Genomic DNA, 27,080 nt, shown 5'->3' with positions numbered 1-27,080 from the left:
AGACCCGTTGTTTTACCGTTCTTGCAACAGGAAGGTGATGCCTTATTCCAGCAGGATAATGCTTACCCAAAGACTGCCCATGAAACACAACGGCCTCTGCAAGACGTGCAGCAACTTTGCTGGCCAGCACAGTCTCTGCACTTCTCTCCATTCAAGCAAATGTGGGACATGGTGGGACAAGAAGTGACCTGTGTGACTCGTCAGCCAACAAATCTTACACAACTACATGAGCAGGTCGAGCAAGCATGACGTAACGCAACTCGGGAGTGTATTCGCCATCTGTAAAATCAACTGGATGACAGAGTCAGCGCCTGCATTACCGCCCGTGGTGGCTATACCACGTACTAATATGTATGATTCAGCACGGGTCGACACCCGGTACCTCAGAACCAACTCTGCTATTGATCTGGAAATGTAATGATTTCACGTACTCCATGCACCGTTGCAAGAATAAATCTCGCGTGAATTGGAAACCTCTAAAAAGATGTCCTAATTTTTTTCCGGCAGCGTATTTGATCCACCCATTACAATACACATAGTTTCCATTGCCTTCTTCTTCCTCCTACTGTTGGTCATTACTAATTCTCCTACCTTTTAGGGGCAATTTCCTATATACATCTACATCTAAATAGATACTCTGCAAGCCGCCGTACAGTTCGTGGCGGAGGGTGCACTGTATCACTACTAGTCATGTTCTACTCGCAAATAGAGCGAGAGAAGAACGGCTATCTACATGCCTCCGTATGAGCCCTAATTTCTCGTGTCTAATCTTCGTGGTCCCTACGCGCAATGTACGTTGGTGGCAGTAGGATCGTTAGGCAGTCAGCTCCAAATGTCGGTTCTCTAAATTTTCCCAATTGTGTCCCTCGAAAATAACTTCGCCTTCCTTTCAAGGATTCCCATTTCAGTTCCCGAAATATCTCCGTAACACTTACGTGTTGTTCTAACCTACCGATGACAAAACTACTTCGATGTCTTTCTTCGATCCGACCTTGTACGGATCCCAATCACTCGAGCAGACTCAAGAATAGGTAGCACCAGCGTCCTATACCAGGTCTCCTTTACACATGAACCACTCTTTGCTAAAATTCTCCCAATAAGCCGAAGTCGACCATTCGCCTTCCCCACCAAAGTTCTGACACGATCGTTCCATTTCATTTCGCTTTACAACGCTACGCCCAAGCATTTAAACGACTTGACTGTGTCGAGCAGGACACTAGTAATACTGTATCCGGACATTATACATTTGTTCTTCCTATTCATCCGCATTAACTTACATTTTTACACATTTAGAGGTAGTTGTCATTCATCACACCAACTGGAAATTTTGTCTAAGTTGTCTAGTATCCTCCTGCAGTCACTCGACTACGACACCTTATCGCACACCACAGCACCATCAGCGAACAACCGCTGATTGTTGCCCACCCAAATCATTTTCGTATGTGGAGAACATCAGCGGTCCTATCACACTTCCAAGCAGCACTGCTGACGATACCCTTGTCTCTGATGAACACTCGCCGTCGAGGACAATATACTGGGTTCTATTACTTAAGAAGTCTTCGAGCCACTCACATATCTGTGAACTAATTCCATATGCTCGTACTTCGTTAAAAACCTGCAATGGGGTGCCGGCCGGTGTGGCCGAGCGGTTCTAGGCGGTTCAGTCTGGAACCGCTAACAGCTACGGTCGCAGGTTCGAATCCTGCCTTGGGCATGGATGTGTGTGATGTCCTTAGGTTAGCTAGGTTTAAGTATTTCTAAGTTCTAGGGGACTGATGACCTCACATGTTAAGTCCCATAGTGCTCAGAACCATTTGAACCATTTTTGTAATGGGGCACCATGTCAAATACTTTCCGGATTTCTAGAGGTACGGAATCTGCTTGCTGGCTTTCATCAGTAATTCGCAGTATATAATGTGGCAAAAAGGCAAGCTGAGTATCGCATGAGCGATGCTTTCTAAAACCATGCTGATTCGTGGACATAAGCTTCTCAGTCTCAAGAAAGTTTATTCAAATGGCTCTGAGCACTGTGGGACTTAACATCTGAGGTCATCAGTCCCCTAGAACTTAGAACTACTTAAACCTAACTAAACTAAGGACATCACACACATCCATGCCCGCAGCAGGATTCGAACCTGCGACCGCAGCGGTCGCGCGGTTCCAGACTGCAACGCCTGCACTAAAAGCATTATTCAACATGGTGGCGTTGCTGTCAGGGTTCCTCCGACCCGTAATCAGCAGAAAGCGGTCATCCACTCCAGTAGTAGCCCTTGGTCGTCCTGAGCGAGGCATGTAATCGGCAGTTCCTGTCTCTCTCTATCTGCTCCATGTCGGAACAACATCGCTTTGGTTCACTCCGAGACGCCTGGACACTTCCCTTGTTGAGAGCCCTTCCTGGCACATAGTAACAATGCGGACGCGATCGAATCGCGGCACTGACCTTTTAGGCATGGTTGAACTACGGACAACACGAGCTGTGTACCTCCTTCCTGGTGGACTGGCTGGAACGGATCGGCTGTCGGACCCCCTCTGTCTAATAGGCACTGCTCATGCATTGTTATTTACATCTTTTGGCGGGTGTAGTGACAGCTCTGAACAGTCAACGGGACTGTGTCTGTGATACAATATCCACAGTCAACGTCTATCTTCAGGAGTTCTGGGAACCGGGGTGATACAAAACTTTTTTGATATGTCTATATAGGACAAAAAATTTGTCTGATGGTTTAAGTGCCTTGATATCGTAGATAAAAATTGACTACAAGAAATATTGTCACAGCATTTATTTCTCCCAAACAGTTTTACCAGAAAATTGTGTTGTTTTAAAAAAGGTTTAGCCTATGTCCGTCTGAATGATTATTATTGTGCAGAAATCTGAAGTAAATTGGTCAAGAATGTTTCTAGATTTTTGCAGACAACGTTTCCCCCTTCACGCTAGACGAGATTCGTTCTTTGTAGTTTTTTCGTTTGATGCTTATTTCGTGAGATATTTGGCCCGGTCACTATCAATGGACCACCCTATATTAATTATATATATTGAAGTAAATCTGTCAATAACTTAACAAGATTTTTGGTGACAATATTAAACTATGACTTTATATAGTAGTGCAGATTTTACTCACCATAATAATCTGTACCTGAAGAATTAGCAATATATTCGAAACAGTGTGGCGGAACCGGTTTATAGTATTTCGTGACTTTAATTACGTATGAATGATATTTCAGGTAGATCAAAAAAATATAAAACCAGTTACCTATTGTCAGCGAAACAATTCGTTTAATCTCAAAAATGATTATCCCGGCTACTATTTGTCACTCTGCTAAAGAAATCTCCACTTTACATTGCGTAGAAATATTGTCTGTTAAGTCGTGTGAGTAGCACTAAGTTGCATATCATTTATCAGATTTTACACAACTGTTACTTAAGATGGAAGCACTTTTCTCTAGCAAAAGCAACATTTAGTCACAAAATACTACCCGCGCACAACACTGACGTATTTCTCCTATTAAAATATTTCATGTAAATCGTCAAAAATAATTAGGCTTCATACATTAGCAAATAAGAAATTAATAGTACGTAACGTGCTGTGAACACTATTTTTAAATATTCAATCTAAGTTGAATTCTGTCTTTTGAAGTAGATTCGGGATCACCGGTGCACATTTATTTCCTTCATTTATATCTAACAACATTTAATGTTTGTTAAAATTCTCGATTCAAAACTGCCGCGGAGATATTTTTGCTAAGATGGCGGCAGACAGACGATAGTCAATTTGATAAAACTCTGTAAGCCTTTTATCTCTATTCTTTAGAATTTAAAATCATTTTCAATGATAAATACCGGCATATTTTTTATACCAGCTACTAGTTAATTCCGCTGTAAGTTAATAGCGCTAATGGCTGCGCTCCTAATTGCGGAGCTGAAAATTAACACTTAAAAACATTAATTAGATGGGATTACAATTGAAATAAATACAGATCCACGTCTAGACAATAGCGACTCTATTTTTCAAATAATAATTAACAATATATATATTTACAGGTTTTGTCTTTACAGGCCTCACACGTCTCACGTCTGAACAGTTCATCGGTTAGCACAGGGAGAACAACTGAACCACAATTATCACAGATAACAAAAAAAGATCATAATCGTCATTGTCTATGACTGTAGTTCTCTGATAATAGTTTTAGTTCACACATAAATTAAATTATTACAGAAATGATGAAATAATTATCGTCATTTTTACACGATACAGTTCTTTTATACGTAGTATCGATAATATTTGTTGAAGTTTGTACGCTTAGTTCATTTCAACATCTTGTGGCTAGAACATAGTGTCGTGGATATTACAACAGATATGAAACATTATACAGCACTTAAATTCTCAGAGCGCAAAATATTGCAAATGGTGCGCAAAACCAACCTCATGTCCAACAATAACAAAAACTTCAGAAAATTGAGGAAATTGGTTATGGCGGTCTCTAGTTCACATTCCTTATTGTGATTCTAAAATGAGTCACTAGACTGAAGTACTGACCAGAAAACATTGCGTGTTCCTAGCTCTACTATCCTCAAGACACAACACTGTCCCCTACTGTAAGTGGGTACTGTATGTAAATAGACAAATATTTTCGTCAATCAGCCTGAAAATACAGATTGATGACAGAAAGTTAAAATTTTTCTCCTCAATATGTTTTTTATTCGTAGCTGTTAGCTCGAAATTGCGATAAGTAGATCCGTGGTACATCAGTATAGAATAAATATTAACGTCACACTTTGCCATATATCAGTAATATAATGATAATTGTTAAGAGAGCACAGTAATTTTATCAATTATTCTCGTTCTTCTCGTCTTCAGCATATTGCAGTTAGTGTTTTTCACCAGAAGCGCTTCGTTTTTATTTACGAAGCATCTCTAGTGGTCGTTCTGGAAATATGCCATACATAATATGATTCTACATGTTACTACTTGTAGATTAAAAACAGTTTTTCTTTATAAGTTTGCGTACAATTTACTCACGATGTTCTTCCCTCTAGTAAGGTACATGTACCAAATAAGGCTCGGTTCCTAATAAGGCCCACTCTCATTTCCCAGTGTGTGTGTGTGTGTGTGTGTGTGTGTGTGTGTGTGTGTGTGTGTAAGTACAATCTAACTGCGGCACCATTTCAGTGCAGTAATGTGTTCATTGTAAGTAAGTATTGTAGTACTTCTATTACATGTTTATTACTTCATAAATAAAAAAATCCTTTTTTATTTTAAATTCCGTGCATTACTGTTTGTAAAATGATTCTTTCATATAGTGTTCATTAAAAACATGACTATCATTCTACTTGGGACCTGTGGAAGGTACATCAGCTTATTTGTTTCAGTTGTAAACAGTTGTAAATATTTGTCATGTGTTATTGTTTTTCTGACATGTTCCACATCCTGGAGGACCTCCTCACTATGGATCAATTGGAATGATAGTAAATCTAATCTAATCTAGTCCAGCATAGAAAGTTTGAAAACCGCGCTAAATGTTGATAGTTTGTGACATCTAGTGGCCAAGGCAACAACTATTTCCGCACCCGCTCTCGTCCCGGCCATTTTACTTTCAGTTGTGCTACGGCGTTCAACGAAGGAGGGCTGCTTCTTATTTTCACGGCACGTTACATGTAATGCAATCGTTTCGGTTATGAAGCATTTTTACTAGTCATCATCATCATCTTGGACAGTTTCCAGCCACTGGCTGGGTCTGTCGGGAACACAAGCCTCTCCATCGTGTTCTGTCTTTCCACCATTCCCCCTCTTCCACCTTCGTCCAGTTCTCTCCTCTTCTCGTCACACATTCCTTCACTCCCTTCACCCATCTATCTCTTGGTCTTCCTCTGGGCCTCTTCCCCTCCAGTTGCAGATCAAACATCCTCTTAGGAATTCTTCCCTCATCCATTCTCTTCATGTGTCCATACCACTGCAGTCTTGATTTTTCTATCCTGTCCTGTACTGGTTCCTCCTTTAGTCTTTCCCTCACATACTCATTTCGCAATCTGTCTCGTCTTGTTACACCCAACCTGCTCCTCTGGAACTTCATTTCGCTAGCCTGTATTCTACTTTTGTCGCTTTTGTGCATTACCCATGTCTCACTTCCGTATGCCAATATGGGGACAAAGTAGGTTCGGTATATAATTCCCTTGGATTTCTGTGGCACCTCCTTGCTCCAAATAAGCTCCCATAAGTCCAACCCCTCGTCCAAGTCGTGGGAGATGGGCAACGGCACAAAGTAGGGGACTGCCTATAGGGGCGATGTACAGCGGGGACTTCGTGTGCCCCAGGACCGCTACGGTAGCTGAGAAGGCTCTATGGGAACCCTGAAACGTGACGGCTAACGGGGCTCTGGTGAAGCTGCGATAGGCCTAGCAAGCCAGTAGTGGATAAATCAACTGCTTTTAAAAAGGGAAAAAAAGGGAACATTTTTACTAGTAAACATGTATTTATGAACTGAAAATTGTGCTGTATTTAGATAGTGGCATTATCTTCCCAATAATGTTTCTTTTTAAACAATAAACGCACACGCGTTTTAAATTGGTTGTTCCCAGTAAGGCCCATCAGTGGCGCTCTAAACAAGGCCTGGCCGGGCCTTATTAGGCACCCTGTCGTACAGAGCTGTGCATAACGACAATGCATATTCAATTTTAGCGTCTCCTGGGAAACCTCATGTAACACGTATTTACTACCTCTAAATCAAATCTAAATTATTTTATACATTTTTACTGAGCTAAGGTATAAGCTGGTCGTTGCAAGAAATGTCAAAAGAAAACATTTTAAATTCCTTCTTGATAATCTTTGTGACAGGGCATTCTACATTTATATCAATAATTTTCAGTAGCAATAATTAAAGTACAGTACTTTAAAATAACATATAATCACAGTTTTACAGACCTAATTCAGGAACGTCAGGCTTACTGGAAATGTTTGTTTTTAGATGGAGCCACAGAAAAAATGAACACAATGGGATGCAAATAATTTAAAACGAGCTATGGAAGCTGTTACTGAAGGGATGCCTGTCAGAGCCGCTTCAAAAACACACAGGATTCACCGACGTACGTTATGCAATCACATAATTTATCGACTAACAACCAAAAGTTTGGGACGAAAAACTTGTTTGGACAAAGGTCAGGAAAGAGAACTTTGTCAAAGGATTTTTCGACTCGCTGAAGTTGGGTATCCAATTTGAACAAAAGTGCTCAGAAAATGTGTATATGTGCATTGTGAAAAGAATAGTGTGCAGAATCCTTTTCATGAGACAAAGAGATTGGCTGGACGCAAGTTGCTCAAGCTCTTCCTATAAAGACACCCAGACATTGCAAGAAGGAAGGCGCAACATTTTAATACAGGAAGAGCTGCAAAGCTAAACAAGATTACTGTAAATGATCATTTTAAAAACTGAAAACGGTCTTGTCCGTATTGGAGTTATTTGACAAACCCCACCTTATCTGTTATATGGAGGAACAGAGATGTCGACTCTCACTCTACAAGTCTCCTGAAGTTTCAGCGAAGGAAGGTGAGAAACGCTTGCATTTTGTTGCCCCAGAACATGGTGAAAATGTTACCATTGTCTCATGTGGGAATGCAATTGGACAGGTTATTAGTCCTATGATACGTTTCAAACGAAAGCGAAGCAAGCTAGAATGAAAAAGACTATTTGCCAACTGGGACAGCAGTAGAAATGACAGGTGAGGGCTCTATGAATACTGCGACATTCATCAAATGGATCCATCATTTTGCCAAATACAAACCTGCAAAAGGTGTTATTTTGATATTTGATGGAGGATCGTCACATTTGGACCCTGAAATTTGCGACGTTGCTGTAGAGCACAATATCAGACTGCTTGCCCAGCAACACAACACATATGCTGCAACCTATGGATAAATCGGTTTTCAAGCCGTTTGAGTCTTAGTGGGATGACGAAATTCAGCGGTACTGGTCAACACATGAAAGAGAATAAAATAGAGCAATTAATAGACTTCCCGAAAAAAGAGACGCCAGTCCATTGATACCAGTTCATCAAAAAGCGAGGCATATTCGGTAAAGGATAGTTCAAGTGACTTCAGTCTTGAAGATAATGACGCAGCTGAAGATCTCGATTGTTCTTTCAAGGAAATTTTGCAAGCCCCAAAGCTGAAGAAAAAAAAAACACCGCGGAAGAAGGCATTAAATTACAAGGCGCAAGTCATATGTAAGGCACTGTACACGCAGAATCGAAAGAAAAATGGCACCAACGAAAGCACTGGGTCTAAGGAAGATACGCGCTGCAAAAAATTTCACTGTCAGTGAAGAATATTCAGAAGAAAAAATGCAAAAATAAAGACCCCGCTGAAGCAAGCGGCAGCGCTGCCTCTAAGAAAGTGTTGCAAGAGGTTGGCTGTGATTTTCACGTGTGCTGTGAAGACAGGATATTCGAAATGAGCCTTTGCAAAAAATGTATGAAATATGTGCATGACGATTGTGTAGGGTTGACACCCAAAGACACACTGCGAAATTTCCTGTGCCTCACCTGTAAAAAAATGATTCAAATGAGCGAATTGAAAATGTAATGATTAGAAGTATTGCTACTATTACGATAAGGAAACTTACTGCTGTCAGAACAATTCTGATAACTGATTAAATTTAATAGTCTGAATAGTTAATAAGCAGTAGGTACCAACAGTTCTGTATGACGTATTTGTAAAAACAAGTAATTATAAAAACCTATGTGTCATCTCACTCCACTTATTTCTAAAATAAAATTACATTACAACTCTTGCACTGTATTCAAACAGTTTTCCTGCCATTTACAGGCCCCAGAATGTTAATACGAACAAGATGTGGTTACGGGCCATATAAGGAACAAGGTCTCCTAACAAGGCCCACTTGCAAAAGTTAAACATTTTCTTTAAAGTGATGATACAAATTAAATAAACTTTCTATGTTCATTTATTTTTGAACTGAATATAGTTGTAGGATGATGCACGTATAATCTCGGAATCTTATTACTTACACATACTGAATACGAAATTCCTAAACGTTAGGTGGGCCTTATTTGGTACACATACCTAATACATGTTATATAGTCCATTGCTTTTACCCTCGATATTAGCGGAAATTGAAGTCAGAAGAAACCTGGTTAAGATTCATTTTTCGCGCTTTTCAGATTTTATGAAACCCTCTCTCTCTCACCCTCTCTCTCTCTCTCTCTCTCTCTCTCTCTCACACACACACACACACACACACACACACACACACTAATTGTGTTTCCAAGGTTGCCAACACTCACAGCCTATACGAAAAACAAATGAACGCACAAAAACACTGTGCTGAGTGCAGAACATGTGAAACTACATTACTATTCGTACGGTAATTTTTGTGGAGTTCACAAAAGCGAAGTGTAGAAAAAGACAGATGCAGCAAAAGAAAAAATTTATTCGTAGAAGCCTAAAAACTGTAAGAGGAGAACGTGCAAGCAGGTTTTTCTCGACTTCAATCTCCGCTAACATCAAGGGAAAAATCAGTGGACTTCGCTACTTGTAAACAGGAGGAAGAAATGGCGTAAGGGAAAATTCACGCCAAATTTATAAAGAAAAATGTTTTTAATCTACAAATAGTAACATGTAGAATCACATTATGCATGGCATATTTCCAGAACGACCACTGGAGATGTTTTGCAGATAACAGCAAAACGCATCTGGTGAAAAACACTTAAATTTCACTAACCTTAAGACGAGAAAGAGCGATAATAACTGATGTATAAATGTTACACAGGTAAACGGCCATGCAAATAAACAATAATTTTATTTTATATTTTTTAAACTCTTTAGTTTCCCCTGAAATAAACAGCAGTTATTTGAAATTAAATGTCAAACGTTTGCGCATCTAACATAAAAGAATGGGTTGGCTGCTCATATGTTAGTGCACCAACAGCCAGTGGCGCGTTACCTCACCATGTACTTGGAACGACATTATCAAAATTCCGAATTTTTTTTGGGTTACACACCCTGGTAACAACGCACTGTCTGCAGTGGACTGTGTGTGGTTAGAAATTTGAGGCGACTAGCACATCCATTCCAGACGAGTCATGAGGTTGCGTATTAGACGTGGCATTAAGTCTGGAACATTCGGCTACATAGTGCCTTGACAGCCGTTGGCGTGAAGAATTATTGTAAGGTGTGCTGTGTAACAGGTATTCATAAAGACAGTTCATCTTCGAGACATTTCCATTAAGAAAATGAGCGGGAAACAAAATAGTATTCAGTGTTTGAAGAAGTACACCAAAGAATGAAAAATGCATAGCATTTGTCACTGCGACTGCAGTCACCCAGCAACGTGCCACACCTGGACTTACAATTAACAGAGTACCTTACGTTCCTCTCACTTTATTCCATAATTCGTCTGAAGCTGCAGAATATTTTTGTTTACAAGGCGAAACTTTGCTCGCGGACCTTTTCAACCAGCCTCTAAGGAGTTCGAACCAGTGAAGGTACTCATGAACTCATAAGTCCGGAAACAGAAAGAAATTATGCGTGAAGCTCAGGACATTTGGAAAGAAAACCAAACGAAGTTGATCGTAGCATATGTTGCTTGACAGTTGCTAGACAGCAATCGTACAATACAAACTGGTACAGAGACATCATACAACCGTCAAGACCGGACCATACGAACTTTACTTACATGAAAATTCATAATCATGGTCGGAAGCTATCCTTTAAGTAGTACATTGTCATAATAAGAACCGTTAATACCGCAAGCGTGTAAAAAGTACGTGTGTGTAGAAGTAATAGTAATACTGGCTAGCATGTTTTACTTTCCCTGTGGTTTCGTAAAACATTTAGATAATTTCCGCAGTAGTTCCTTCAACAATTTCAGGGCCAGTTTCCCTTCTCATCCTGTTTAAATCCTTATATTCGATTTACTTGTTCCAATAAAGCCTTTTGCCTTGTGCCCAAACTGGATTATGTTACAGCTATACAATTCTACTATGATTACAGCGTAGACAATGTAAGCTACATTGCATTACTTTTTCCATTGTTGGATGTTCTTTATGTTACATATTTACTTCAACCCCTTAGCCTCACTAGTCCCAGCATGTTAGTGTCACCACAGCGAAGAAGCAGGCCTCTGCTATCAGCTACTACCACCGGTCATTGTTGTGTGATTACACGATTGCACAGCAATCACTGAACACGCTAAATGTCCAGGAGTAGGGCAGATGCCAGGCTGACATACATTGGAAGAACCCTCAGTAAATGAAGCCCATCAACGTAGGAGGTAGCTTACAAAACACTCATCCGACCACTACTTGAATATTGCTCGTGGGTCTACGATCAGTACCACATAGGGTTGATTGAAGACAGAGTAGATCCAAAGAGGAGCAGCACATTTTGTATTATAGATTCAAATGAATCTATAAACCCCCGGACAGACGCTACCAGAATGGTGTTGTGCATCATGCTGTGGTCTATTGTTAAAGTTCCAAGCGTATATGTTCCTGTAAGAGTCAACCAATATGCACTCTAAGACAATTAAAAAAAGAAAAAGACACACTACGAAGGAATTATCCGAATGGGACGGAAATCGGTAGATATGATGTACGTGTACAGATAAACTGGGTAATTGATTTAACAGAAAGAGGTTCACAATTTGAGCAAGTCAATAAGGCGTTGGTCCACCTCTGGTCCTTATGCAAACAGTTATTCAACTTGGCATTGTTGCATGGCCTCCTGATGGATGTCAAGCAAAACACTGTCCAATTGGCACGTTAGATATTCAAAATCCTGTGATGGATGTAGAGCCTTGCTCATAATGGTTCAAATGGCTCTGAGCACTATGGGACTTAACGTCTGAGGTCATCAGTCCCCTACACTTAGAACTACTTAAACCTAACTAACCTAAGGACATCACACACATCCGTGCCCGAGGCAGGATTCGAATCTGCGACCGTAGCAGCAGCGCGGTTCCGCACTGAAGCGCCTAGAACCGCTCGGCCACAGCGGCCGGCTGCTCATAATGCTCCAAACCTTCCCAACTGGGGAGAGATCCGGCGACCTCGCTGGACAAGGTAGGGTTTGGCAAGCAGGAAGCTAGCCAGAAACTCGCGCTGTGTGCGGGCGGACATTATCTTGCTAAAATGTCAGCCCAGGATCTCTTACCATGAAGGGCAACAAAACGGGGCGTAGAATATCTCCGAAATCAGTGTGGTGTAAGGGCGCCGCAGATGACAACCAAAGGGGTCCTGCTATAAAAAGAAATTGCATCCCAGACCATCACTCTGATTGTAGGATCATATGGCGGGCGACAGTCAGATTGGTGGTCCACCAGTGGATCTCCAGACACGTCTTCGATCTCATTGGCTGGTATAGAATTTTCTTCAGTCGTGAGTGCCGCTTCGAAAAGGGCCCCGATGACTAATGAAGACGTTGTTGGATACGCGGCGGATGGTGGTGCGATAGTAACCTGACTGTCACCTGCTGTCGCTGGCTGAAGGCCTGACAACATCACATGACATCCATGCCGTATTTTCCACTATGAAGATGGTCTATCATCCAAACTGGTTATGAATAAATAATTTACAAGACAGCACTGTGTTCATCATGCATTTTTCCAAGTATATCGAAGATGTTAACAGTTGCCTGAAAAAATGTTCATCAAACGGCTGCATTTGTAGTGATGCCGTGATTGGGAAGCATGGGCTATGACGAATGGCGTCGCATGGTGTTCATCGATTTATCGCACTTCTACACTGCATCGGATGACCACCGTGGGCGAGTAGGCGGCGAGCCGAGAACAGATCCCATTAGTCGAATGTTTTGGAAACTCACAGTGATGTCACTGTTGGCTTCATGATGCGGAGAGCCATCAGGTGCGGCTTCAGATCACAGCTTGTGGAGACTGAAAAATTGATATAACTGCGATGTTATGGTACTCTTGTGTCCATCAAAGTGCCCAGACTGTCTCCGTTAGAACACGTATGGAACCATCTCAGACAGAAAGGTCGTTGCAGTGCCAGTATCCAGATATCAAGGACCATTTACAGCGGTTATGCAGGAGAGGATGTATAAGCTTTATGGAAATGGAAATGAGCGTTTGGCGTCACTGGCCTGCAGGCCCCTTGCGGGTCAGGTCCGGCCGCCTTGGTGCAGGTCTTATTACATTCGACGCCACATTGGGCGACCTGTGTGCCGGATGAGGATGAAATGATGATGAAGACAACACAACACCCAGTCCCTGAGCGGAGAAAATCTCCGACAACAGCCGGGAATCGAACCCGGGCCCGTAGGATGGCAATCCGTCACGCTGACGACTCAGCTATCGGAGCGGACATAGGCTTTATGTCACCCTCCGTAATCGAATTCGTGCATGCATCAAGGTCAAAAGAGGTGAAAGCTCATTCTAATAAGTGGGAATTTATTGATAAGTTCTTGTTTCATTTCGTTTCCGACTCCAGTTCTTGCTAATTCTTTTTCTGACCAGGTAGTATAGTTCCAAGTTAATTTACCGTAAAAACATTATCAAACTTACGTGACATCTGAGACAGAGCTTTGTGATAAGTGGTGATGACGTCTTCATTGTTATAAGTCTAAAGTCACGTTCAAAGCACCAGAAACTTATCAAAGTTCTATCCCATCTGAGGCAGAGCATGGAGAGACATAAGAGACTGCGTCGACTGATACGTGCTGTTTGGAGATATCCTAATTCCTGATACGGTCGTTTCTTTGTCGTTTTGCAGATAAGTGGATGGCCCATTGGGATTTGAGGGACTTAGTTAAATTTATGTATACTGGCAACAGACCAGCTCCTGATACAGGCGCTACGCCTGTTATCCAGTAAGTGGGAAGGGCAGGTCCGTTGGGAATTGCGAAACGTAGCTGAATTAATGTGTATAATATTGAGATACACCAGCTCCTGATGCGATTGCCACTTTGGTTGTTTTGCAGAAAAAAATTACCTATTGGGAATTTACGTGTGGCGTTCAATAAGTGATGTAACACATTTTTTCTCTCCCAATTTCGGTTGAAAAAGTGCGGAATTTCTAGCAGGACATCCTGAAATATTTCCGCTCGGTCCGTGAGGGCGCTATGCATAGCCTTCAACACGGCACCTGTCCAAGTAGAGCGCTGGCTCAGTTTCTTTTAGCCGGCTGATGTGGCCGAGCGGTTCTAGACGCTTCAGTCAGGTACCGCGCCGCTGCTACGGTCGCAAGTTCCAATCCTGCCTCGGGCATGGATGTTTGTGATGTCCTTAGGTTAGTTAGGTTTAAGTAGTTCTAAGTCTAGGAGACTGATGACCTCAGATGTTAAGTCCCATAGTACTTAGAGCCATTTGAACCATTTGAGTTTCTTTCGACAGAAGACCAGAGCATTATAGATATTCATAAGCATCTTGGGTATTAATAAACGACTTCAGCTCTATTTAGTCGTTTATTATTGGATCACTACCGATTTCGTAGCACAAAAAGCCACATCTTCAGATGAGCATATGGCTAAACCAGTAGAGCTAAAGCTCGGAACTTTGTAACCAACATTCGTTGCTCGCCAGAACAAAACACCGCTAAAAGAAGGTATGCCATGGAATGAAAAAAGCCGCATTCCAATATGGTGGATCAGTCCGCTTCTCCGGTCTATATGCAGTCGCGAACAGGGGCGCGGCCGCGTACTGTGTCCTCCACCACACTGGTTCAAAATGGTTCAAATGGCTCTGAGCACTATGGGACTCAACTGCTGAGGTCATTAGTCCCCTAGAACTTAGAACTAGTTAAACCTAACTAACCTAAGGACATCACAAACGTCCATGCCCGAGGCAGGATTCGAACCTGCGACCGTAGCGGTCTTGCGGTTCCAGACTGCAGCGCCTTTAACCGCACGGCCACTTCGGCCGGCCACCACACTGGAATACGGCTGTTTCATTCTGTGACATACCTTCTTTTAGCGGTATTTTGTTCTGACGGACAACGAATGCTGCGTACAAAGTTGCGAGCTTTTTAGCTCTGCTGTCTTAGTTATATGCTCACCTGAGGATGTGGCTTTTAATGTCACGAAACTGGTGGTGTTCTAGAAATAAAGGGCTAAATACAGCTGATGCGATTTATTAATACCCAAGATGACTACTCGTAGCTGTGGTTGCCGTACCTACAATGTTGTCTGCATCTTTATAAGCGCTTGCAGGATGTCTATGGAAATTTGGCCGTGAACAAAAGCACGTTGAGTCATTGAGCGAGGTGTCGCGCAGCAAGGTCTCGTAAATCTGTCCGATCCCCCACGTGCCGGCTGATGGCACACAGCTGTGACTTGAGATGTTTGCATTTTCCCACCTCCGCGTTGCAAATGTTTTGACTTTTGAGTGAAATGCCCAGTCGATGTGCTGTTGTTTTCACGTCAGTTCTACCAACAGTGAAAGTTGTTTAGTTCTCGGGGTGTTGTAAAATTCCTGGATTCGTCTCGTCGCTGTGCAGCATATGAAAAGGATTGCGGAAGACTCCCAAATAAATCCCAAAGTACAGTGCAGTTCTAACACCAATATATTTCCAGGACTCTGGTGTCCGAGCCCGGTGAACTGTACCGGTTACATCACATGTACCCAAAGTTGACATCAAACGACACAGAGTTCACAACAATCAACAAACGAGTGAGCCTACAATACATTTGCTCGCAACCCTAGCCAAAAAACGAGTGCCCCAAGGCGCCTGCGTGACCTCTATTTATACTTTTGTTAACAATTACAGACAATGAAAATTACAATTTTATGTAAAATCACAATTAAAAGTTAAACCGAATATGAGATACACTTTGCTAAAAATTTACAATCACAGTGCTGAACAAGGTGAACCTATTTTCAACATAGTTACGAGTTAATATAACATTTTCTGACTAATTATGTTACAGGTGACAATTATATTTCTAAATTTGTTTATAACAAATCAACCAGTGCCTGAATTTTAGTGTTAACATATATCGGAGATTCAATTAACATGCTTTATTTATATGTTCTATTTAATTTGCTGTAGTAATTTTATTATGATAGGTTTACTGGTACATCCTAACCATGTGCCACATTTCTTTCGATTAGTTACAGTATTAATTTCACATTTATATTGTGTTTTTCACATAAGAACAATGTTAATCAGCAAAGCATCATTTTCGAATTATATGTATACTGAAATAGTGGTTATTTTTGTAAGTAATTTGGAAACAGGTCACTTTACAATCAGGCAATTAGGACTGGTGTTTATCTTTAATGCTCTCTGAGGGGTTCTGATCGGTAGCAATGAGATACAGTAATATTTCAGACTCCTGGAGTGTTGAAACGTGTGGAAACTCTCATCTGAGGTGAACGATGCATCACAGTGAAACACCTCTCTGCCCAACTGGACATCTGACAAGTCTGCACAGCCGAGAGCAGCTCAGAAAACTTCAATGCAATGTTCTTCTTTGTCCGTCATTTAGCCTTTATCTTGCGCCTTCTAACTTTCACCTTGCGTCCCAATGAAGAATGGACTCTGCGGGAAGAAATACGTTGATGATGAGGAGGTTATTGAGGCAGCAAGACGTTGGATCCGACGTCGATCAGTAGAGTGGTACCACGTGGGCATACACATTCTCCCAGTAAGGTCGCGAAGATCATCGCATTGAACGGAAATTACGTTGAAAAACAAGGTTTTGTAACCAGAAGAAATGGTTCAAATGGCTGAAAGCACTATGGGAGTTAACATCTGAGGTCATCAATCCCCTAGAACTACCTAAACCTAACTAGCCTAAGGACATGACACAAATCCATGCCCGAGGCAGGATTCGAACCTGCGACCGTAGCGGTCACGCGGTTCCGCACTGAAGCGCCTAGAACCGCTCGGCCACACCGGCCGGCGTCGCCAGAAGAGTAGTGCATAATGTGGTATATTGGAACCCTGAGTAAAACCAACCTGCTTTCAGAAAAAAAAGTTTTGCATAACTTATTGAATGCCCCTTGTATACATCTACATCTACATACATACTCCGCAATCCACCATACGGTGCGTGGCGGAGGGTACCTCGTACTACAACTAGCATCTTCTCTCCCTGTTCCACTCCCAAACAGAACGCGTGATAATCGAACCTACCAGTAACAAATCTAGCAGCCCGCCTCTGAATTGCTTCTATGTCCTCCCTCAATCCGACCTGATTAGGATCCCAAACGTTCGAGCAGTACTCAAGAATATGTCGTATTAGTGTTTTATAAGCGGTCTCCTTTACAGATGAACCACATCTTCCCAAAATTCTAGCAATGAACCCAAGACGACTATCCGCCTTCCCCACAACTGCCATTACATGCTTGTCGCACTTCATATCGTTCTGCAATGTTACGCCCAAATATTTAATCGACGTGACTGTGTCAAGCGCTACCCTACTAATGGAGTATTCAAACATTATAGGATTCTTTTTCCTATTCATCTGCATTAATTTACATGTATCTATATCTAGAGTTAGCTGCCATTCTTTACACCAATCACAAATCCTGTACAAGTCATCTTGTGTCCTCCTACAGTCACTCAACGACGACACCTTCTCGTACACCACAGCATCATCAGCAAACAGCCGCACACTGCTATCCACCCCATCCAAAAGATCATTTATGTAGATAGAAAACAACAGCGGACCTATCACACTTCCCTGGGACACTCCAGATGATACCCTCACCTCCGATGAACACTCTCCATCGAGGACAACGTACTGGATTCTATTACTTAAGAAGTCTTCGAGCCACTCACATACTTGGGAAGCAATCGCATACGCTCGTACCTTAGGAGTCTGCAGTGGCGCACCGAGTCAAACGCTTTCCGGAAGTCAAGGAATATGGCATCCGTCAGATGCCCTTCATCCATGGTTCGCAAGATATCGTATGAAAAAAGGGTGAGTTGCGTTTTGCAGGAGCGATGCTTTCTAAAGCCGTGCTGATGCATGGACAGCAACTTCCCTGTCTCAAGGAAATTGATTATATTCGAACTGAGAATATGTTCGAGAATCCTGCAACAAACCGATGTTAAGGATATTGGTCTGTAATTTTGAGGATCCGTCCTTCTACCCTTCTTATATACAGGCGCCACCTGTGCTTTTTTCCAGTCGCTCGGGACTTTACGTAGGGCAAGAAATTCGCGAGCTAAGTAAGGAGCCACAGCAGTAGAGTACTCTCTGTAAAACCGAATTGGAATCCCATCAGGACCTGGCGATTTATTTATTTTCAACTCATTCAGCTGCTTCACAACCCCAGGGATGTCTATCACTATATCCTCCATACGGGAATGTGTACGAGACTCAAACGGCGGTATGTTTGTACGATCCTTCTGCGTGAAAGATTTCTCAAATGCTAAGTTTCAAATTTCAGCTTTCGTTTTGCTGTCTTCCGTTGCCAGGCCAGACTATCAGTGAGCGACTGGATGGAAGCCTTCGACCCGCTTACTGATTTTGCGTAAGACCAGAATTTCCTTGGGTTTTGAGCAAGATCTTTTGCTAAGATATGACAGTGGCAGTGGTTGAATGCTTCGCGCATCGCTCTTTTTACAGCAGCACGAATCTCTACTAACTTTTGCCTGTCCTCATTCTCCCGATCTTTCTTGTACATATTAGTGATAATATCATATCCTGACAAGGTCGGCATTTTAGCTGTTCTGCAGAAAAGTGAAAGGTTCGTTGAGAATTGAGGAACTTAGCAGAATTTCTGTATATCAATTGTTCCACTGGTTGTGTCGACAGGATGGCGTTCCGGACGTTGTCGGGCCTTGCGGTAGTGGAGGAGGAGTCGGCAGTAGCAGTAGCAGTACCGACAATAGCAGTGACGAGGAGGGAGGAGACACCGACGACGGAAGAGACGGCGGCGGGGGCGGCAGCGGTGGCAACGACGGCGACGAAGAGGAAGAAGAGGAGGAGGGCGGCGGGCAAGAGGAGGCCGGGGGCTGCGGGGGCGAAGCTGGGGCAGGGGAGGCGCAGCTGAGCGCGCCGCCGCCGCCACGGCCGCAGCCGCAGGCGCAGCCGCCGGAGGACATGGGCCAGAGGCCTTCGCGGCCTCGCATCTCGCTCACCTGGGTTCTGCGGAGCGGCGGCGGCAGCGGCGGCGGCGGCGTCGGGGGCGGCAGGCACGCGGCGCCGGGGGTGGCCGTGGCGGCCACCTGCCCAGAGCGGCCGCCGCGCTCGCCCGTCGCCGCGCACGGCAGTCCCGCCGCCAACCAGCACCACCACCAGCACAACCACCACCACCACCACCACCAGCAGCAGCAGCAGCCGCCGCCGCCACAGCCGCCAGGGCTGACCGCGTCGCCGCCGGCCCCCGACGCCGCCTCTACGCCGCCGACGCCCGCGGCAGCGCTCCTGCCGTACGGCGCGCACGCTCACGGCCACGGCCACGGCCACTCGCACGCGCACGCGCACGCGGCCGGGCCTGCAGCTCCGGGGCGTGCGCGCTCCGAGCCGTCGCTGATGCAGCACAGGCACAGGCGGCAGTCGCGCGCCTCGCACAAGCCGCTGCGCTCCCGGCACTCGCGCTTCGGCTACGACATCCAGGACGTCGACGCCTTCCTCACAAAGGTCAGTCTCGTCCTCCTTTACGTGTTCAATTTTCAGAGGGGCCGTCCTGTACTTCACCAAGTACAGCGTGTCTTAAAACGATTCATCCGATTTCACAAGACAAGGAAACCAACACAAGTACAAGGATAGCGTACCAATTGGGAGAAGAAAGGAGGCATAAAGGGCGCCAAAACAGAAATAACAATCATCCATTTATTGCACCATTACACACGCACATCATGATATATGAGACATTATGACAAACAGTGTGCCTAATGAAGGCCGCACACTTTTACCAACGTAAGAAATTAAAATAATACTAGCATAAAATTAACCAAAGTGCCCTGAAAGAAATGTTTATGAGAAGAACACGATGGGGCCGCAAGGGAGGAGGCAACACAATATTTAACTCAGGTGCACCAAAACAAACAACGGACACCAGGCTGCGCCAACAACGGACACGTAAGGCACGCGACTACTCTCTCCGTTGCCGTTCCGCGTGTTCCACCCAATTAATAGCTACCTGAAACATTTTAGTACTTGGAACAGTACACCAGTGATCAGCAAATTTAAAAAACAACATGACATAAAATACAATAATTTAAGAAAATCACATCATATTAGTATGAGCTTAAGGTCTTTCGGTAATTAACAGATTACGGAAGGTAAAGGGGCATGGCCCACTATTAAATCTTGCGTAATTACACTACTATATATCTCAGTACCCAAGTTGCAATTAACGCAAAAAGAATTAAATCATTTAAGTGATAATGTTACTTTAAAATAATAATAAAATTATTTCATACAAAAGAGGACCAAGAATGGCCCGATCAGTACTCCCCAGTGAAGCAGTTCACACAAATTTTACTCCACGGCTCCGAGCACACAGCCCCATACAAAATGCAACACAACCACAGCGACCCGGTGTACTACCAGAACCACCAGGCAGTAAACCAAAATCGTACTAAGCCAAAACAAAGACCGGCCTTTAAAATAACGAGACCTAGCCCGGGCCGGACAACAGACCAAATGCCGGGAAATCCATAAGAGACCTCAGCCAACTTAATACCAAAATAACAATTTATGAACAATATGCAAAACACAAGACCTCTCAGTCCAAAGGCTTCCGTTTAGTCGCGAAGGTGGCTCCGACCCGCCTGCTGAGGTGCCAAGCGTCGTACGGAGTGCCGAATCAAGCTTAACCTTCGTTAAGTGAAAGCGGAAGCACCACAAGACAAAATAAACACCAATCTAACTGCCCAAGGCAAACTCTAAGGAGTGCCACTCGAAGACTATGCACTTGAAGATCAAACATAAAGCACCCAGACTAACGTGCCGCTGAACGACGCACTTCCATCACCAGCGTCTAGTAGGGTACGGAGAGCAGCGTACCCCATCGATATACGTCCATGGGACGGTAAACGAGGATAGCAATCCCAGCGACGGAGAAACAGGGGGACGAAATTACATCCCGCCGCACATAGAAGATATTTCAAACTCAGGTTCGACAAATTACAACAGGCGAGATTTTGCTCCCCTTGCGATTCAAGTCAAACGGCACACCACACCGCTCTCCACACTATTAACCGTAAAATCACGGTCCGGTCTTCCCATCGGGCCCCACCCGACGTCCAGACACAAACAACCCCAGCCGAGCCGAACTGTCTTCACGCCAAGCCCCGCCTCCAGCTAAGCCCCGGCCAGCGATCACACACGGAAACAAACGCCTAACGCCAAAGCGCCATCTGCGTGAAAACTCAGCACTAAGATCTATACGGACTTAGAAATAAGCGAGCACCGTAACAATGTCATTCCTTGTTGGGAGGGGGGGGGGGGGGGGGGGGAAGAAGGCCACCGCATCCGCATCTCTGTCGCCAGATGCCTCGATCTCGCCATTTTTACTCATCCTCTTCCATTCCTCTCCTCTACAACGCTTTAGCCACACTTTCCGTGGTCTTCTTCTTCTTCTTCTTCTCCTACCCTGAGGTTGCCATGAAATTACTCTATTGGACCATCTGTCTTCATATATTCTTTTGTTATGTCCAAATCATCCTAGCTGCTTTTCTTCCATTTTATCCGTAATACTACAATGATTCTGTGCTCTTTCTCTTATTTTCTCATTTCTTACGTGGTAAAGTAGGGAAACTCTACAGGCTCTTCTCAAGTGGTCCATTTCTAAAACATTGACTCTCTTTTTATTTCTTTCTGTGATTTGGCAGCAATCACTCCCATACGTTACTACTAGTTCGACGATGGATTTCTATAAATGAATTTTAACCTTTAAACTCAGTTTTGAGGACCAAAGTACAGGGTCTAGCTTTTGGCTAGCCGCACTTTCCTGCTTCATCCGTTGTTGGATGTCTCTGTCACGTCTTCCATCACGTGGTAGGATATTACCCAGGTACTTAAATTCTTTACTCACTTTAATAAGAAGTCCGTCAATGTCCATCTTACTTCCCTCTTCTCCGCAACATAGTTACTGCGCCTCCTCAAAATTAAACTTAGAATCCCACTTTTTACAGCCGGCCGGTGTGGCCGAGCGGTTCTAGGCGCTTCAGTCTGGAACCGCATGACCACTACGGTCGCAGGTTCGAATCTTGCCTCGGGCATGGATGCGTGTGATGTCCTACGGTTAGTTAGGATTAAGTAGTTATAAGTTCTAGGGGACTGATGACCTCAGATGTTAAGTCCCATAGTGCTCAGAGCCATTTGAGCCACTTTTTTCACTCTTCCAAGAATTTCCTGAGCAAGTAAGACGTACTCTCTTCCTCGATTGCTGCAACGATCTAATCATCAGCGTAGGAAAGTGTGTACGTACACTGGTTCTCTACTTCAATCCCCATGCCCGTGCACATTGTAAACCACAGATTCAGTGCCTTCTGCACATACATCTTAAAGAATGTGTGAGACAGACAGGATCGCTGCTTCAGTCCATTAGTTATTCTGAACGCATCTCTAGAAATGTCTTTTCCTATTTTAATGACCTTTTCTGCTGACTTGTAGAAGTTTATGATGCTTCTTACATAAAGTTTTGGCAGTTCCCCAGATCACAGCACATCAAAAAATAGCTTTAGTGGCACTGTGTCATACGATTTCTCAACATTTAGGAAGTATAAGATCCAAAAGAATGTCCTCCCCCCTCTCAGGAAAGAGTATTAAAATACTAGTAGCTACCCTGTAACTGCCGAAACATTCACAACGAAGTGCCAGAGTTTGAAGAGCTTCTGAAACGCAGTGAAGTTCATATAATACAGTGGTGCCCAAAATTAAAGCAACAAATGGAAATTTTGCAAGGTTGTGTTTATTTTCCCACAAAATAGTATGAATAGGTGATAGTAAAGTAGAAATAATGTAAAAAATAAAGAACGTAAACAACTGCAAGATGCGTAACGGTAGACAAAAATGTTCTTCGTTTTTTTCCAACTTAGTGGATTTGCACACACATTCCGACTACTGGTCAATATGCTCATTATGGGTTGTGACCACCTCTGGCAGCAATACAGCCCTGACAACGGCAGGGCATGTCGTGAACGATGTCATCAATCTCATGTTCAGGCAATAACGCCCATTCTTCTTGCGGAGCTGTACGCAAGTCTTGAAGAGTGGTTGGTAGATGCTGACGTGATCAGCCCGTCTCCCTAGTACATCCCAGACATGTTCTGTGGGATTCAATTCGGGAGAGTGAGCACGCCACGCCATTGTGCAGGATCTTCTGATTCCAAGAAAACATCAAGCACCTATCCATCAGTACGACGTCTGGGTCCACAGGTCCACAGCACCTCGTAACAGCCGCACATGAGGCCCCGAGGTCTCATCGAGATACCTGACAACACCTAAAACCTGCCGATTCAGCTGTACAATTTCATGAAGAGGAGTTCGAGTGGCCAACATAATCCGTGCTCACACCAACAGGGATCTTCCTCGATATAGGTCTCTTTCCACAGTGTCTTGGTCCTGAAATCGTGTTCCACGTTCCCTCCAGATGCAAATCCATCGAGTATCACTCTCCAGAGCAAATCGGGACTCCGTTGTGAAAAGAACGTTCGCCCACTGTTCGACCGTTCAGGTGGCATGTCGACGACTGCACTCTAGACGCTCCCTTCTGTGAAGACGTGAAGAGGTAGACATACAGCAGGTCTTTGACAATAACGGTCACTCTGCCGAAGTCTTCTGTACACCTTTTGCCTCGATACAACACGTCCAGTGGATGCTGCGAGGTCAGATGCCAATTGCCATGCAGTACTAAGGTGGTACCGTTATGCCCTTCCAGCCAAATATTAATCCTCTCTTTCTGATGTCACGCGTGGTCGGAGCTGCCCTGGTCGTCGGCATACAGTTTCGTTCTCTATAAACTGTCGCCACATCCGAGAAACAACAAAACAATTCACATTAAGCTGTGGGGCCACACTAGTTTGCAACTACCCTGCTCCCATTCTTCATATGGCACTCCACCGCAGAGTATCTGGTAGGGGGCCTCCCTGTGCCATACTGCACCGTCTTTGACTGACACACAGCGATTCTGGATGTGGGACTACCCGCAAACACTACCCCATTTGTAGCAGCCCTGATGTTATCGTTGGCCTGGTTGCCCGTTAATCGGAATGTCATGCAGAACACGATCGTACCGACGCCTGTTGACAATTTGTATGATTATATTATGAATTAGACAGAGGACGTGGAAATAGTGGTCTGTTGCTTTAATTTTGGAACCACTGTACTACGTTCAGAAATCTGGTTGAAACCTGAAATTGATATCAGTGAGATTTTTGGGGAAAATTTAAATATATATCGAAAAGGTAGGCTAATGGGAAACAAAGGCTGTTTATTTGTCGCAGCAGACAGTAAACTCAAATCCACCGAGATAAAAATTGAAGCTGCATGCGAAACTGCTTGGGCAAGCAGGGCGCACGGCTGAGCGTAAAATGGTGACTAGATCCTTCTGTCGCCCACCGCACTTACCTCCTGATGTAATTAAAAACTTTAAGAAAGTTCAGTTCGCTTGTACGGAAGTTACTGGAACATACTGTTATCATTGATGGAGGCTTTAACCATCCAACAACCATTTGGGAAAATTATAGTTTGACAAGACATCCTTTGAAATATTACTAAATGCCTTCTCTGAAAATAACCTAGAACAGATAGTTCGTTATGTCAGCACATATGCAATGCTGACATTATAGTGGATATTATGTAGCACATTCCACATAGGTTTGTAAAAAATAAAAACAGATTTGTCACAAAAACAATTCACTTACAAAGCACATTAACTTTCCACTGATGCTTGTTAGATGCTGAATTGCATAACAGTGCTCATTTGTGCACATGTTTACGTTTATATGACGACTAATAATGTGTAACCATGATATATTTAAATTCAATGATAAAATTTTTTTCAGAAAAGTCTTTCCTGTTATTATCAGCATGAATTTCATCTCTTACCTGCTTCGACCACCACCAGTTACTTAGCCGGCCGGAGTGGCCGTGCGGTTCTAGGCGCTACAGTCTGGAGCCGAGCGACCGCTGTGGTCGCAGGTTCGAATCCTGCCTCGAGCATGGATGTGTGTGATGTCCTTAGGTTAGTTAGGTTTAATTAGTTCTAAGTTCTAGGCGACTGATGACCTCAGAAGTTAAGTCGCATAGTGCTCAGAGCCATTTGAACCAACCAGTTACTTAGCTGTTCATGAATAGTCTTTAGTCTGGCCCGCATTTCCGCTGCATTTGTGCACGTCATAACAGATTGCAGTTGGTCAAACTCCATCGCAGTAGATAGAATGAGCATCGCCTTCGCATTTAACTCGTCCCAAGCGGTTTGATTCTCACCAGCTTATTTTCCCTCTACTTTATCGAGCACCTTTTCAGCAAGAAAAATAATTTGCAACTGATATTTACACAGTTGGAATTTTTACCGTCAAATTTCTGGATACTATACGTTTTCAATTTATCCAACTTCGTGTAAGCTGAATGTAAGTCAAACTTCCAATACTCAGTTCAAAACGAAAACGAAGATTTTCCACAATAGACCAGCGAGATACGACGGTTCCAGAACTTGAGCGTCACGCTTCATGCGGATAAAACTCCGGACAAAAGCAATAAATTCACAGAACAGAAACAGATACCATATGTATGCGTTTGCCTGGGCCCATAATGAGATGTCTTTCATTATGTTTGGCAGAAAATCACAGACCGAAATACGGTAAATTGGAGTAAAAATAACTTATTGCTCCTTTCTTTATTGCAACCAAAAGTTACACCGTAACCGTGAAAACAAAAGGAACACGGCAGCACACAGAATGAACATAAATATCTGGCGCACTCACACCACGAAATCTGAAAATGAAGCACTAAAAATGCTCAATACAACAAGCTCACTGCTGTCAACACTTATTTGCACAGTTAAAGATGCATGTGACCTCTCACGTTTTCTCGGCGTGATTGGTGGGGTACATTCGGTGTACTGCCGAGTTTCTTATCCGAGTGTGTGATCGCATTTCTTCGCAGTCTGCGGTGCTGCAATCTGTGTTACTGTGTGTACTCGCTGCCTAGACTTCAACCAGACTCTGAAGTATTGTTGCGCTCGCTCCGCTGTTAGTAGCAGAGTTCGGTTTTTGATGCTCTTTTGTTTTTAGGAGTCGGCAGTGTTATATCATGAAACATACATTATCTCAGCATTTTACAGCTCTGCTGGATGAGATGGCCGCCGAGAACTTCGTAAACTGAGAGCCGGACCCCAGTCGATGATTATTATGTTTTCTGACATTGGAGTCGGGCGGGGAGTACGCATAGCAACACAACTTGAGAGACCACATTTATTTTGTATGGGAATTAAGTTACATTTATATGAATGCTTAGTGTCTGTTCTTCCGTACGTGTCCGAAAGAACAGACACCATGCAGAATCCACATCTGTGGCACATTATCTGTAAACTGAAGGGGGATTACTGCTGTCAGCTGCAGCGGGACATTACGCGGAATCAGCAGCGACGAGCGGAAAAGTGCACCGGACCGGGATTCGAACCGAGGACCTCCTGCTTACTAAGCAGCTGCGTTAACCACTGCGCCGCCCAGAAGACAGCGTTGTCGCGACTGCACGGACTGTCACGGCACGCCTCACGGCCGATCCCCACTCCCACCGCGTGCCACCTGTCCGCAGAGCCGGCCGCTGTGGTCGAGCGGTTCTAGGCGCTTCAGTCCGGTACCGCGCTGCCGTTACGGTCGCAGGTTCGAATCCTGCCTCGGGTATGGATGTGTGTGATGTCCTTAGGTTAGTTAGGTTTAAGTAGTTCTAAGTTCTAGGGGACTGATGACTTCAGATGTTAAGTCCCATAGTGCTCAGAGCCATTTGAACCTTTCTCAACCTACCCGCAGTCCCTGTCCATTTTACTTTAATGTTCGCCACTCTGAGACTCCCTCGGGAGATCGGACGTATTTGTGCATCCGCAATGAAGAAGGTGGATCCATTGCCCAGCTACGCTTATCAATTGTATGAGAGGAGCCGCTCTGTGAGAGTGCGGATCGGCCGTGAGGCCTTCCGAGACAGTGCGCA

The 27,080-nt window shown here is 43.9% G+C and overlaps 1 protein-coding gene across 1 annotated transcript in view; it reads left to right on the top strand.

Annotated features, from left to right (window-relative positions):
• LOC126187869 (uncharacterized) overlaps positions 1-27,080 on the top strand; it is a 1,070,755-nt gene that overhangs the window by 1,011,802 nt on the left and 31,873 nt on the right. Inside the window, exons 4-5 of the mRNA XM_049929241.1 lie at positions 18,732-19,164; positions 19,420-19,559. Of these exons, the coding sequence (XP_049785198.1) occupies positions 18,732-19,164; positions 19,420-19,559 (573 nt within the window). The remainder of the gene's footprint in view (positions 1-18,731; positions 19,165-19,419; positions 19,560-27,080) is intronic.

This window comes from Schistocerca cancellata, chromosome 1 (genome assembly GCF_023864275.1).
Source record: "Schistocerca cancellata isolate TAMUIC-IGC-003103 chromosome 1, iqSchCanc2.1, whole genome shotgun sequence".
Classification (NCBI taxonomy): domain Eukaryota; kingdom Metazoa; phylum Arthropoda; class Insecta; order Orthoptera; family Acrididae; genus Schistocerca; species Schistocerca cancellata.
The sequence above is the reverse complement of the archived record's forward strand: the minus strand, read 5'-3'. Positions and strand labels throughout refer to the sequence as shown.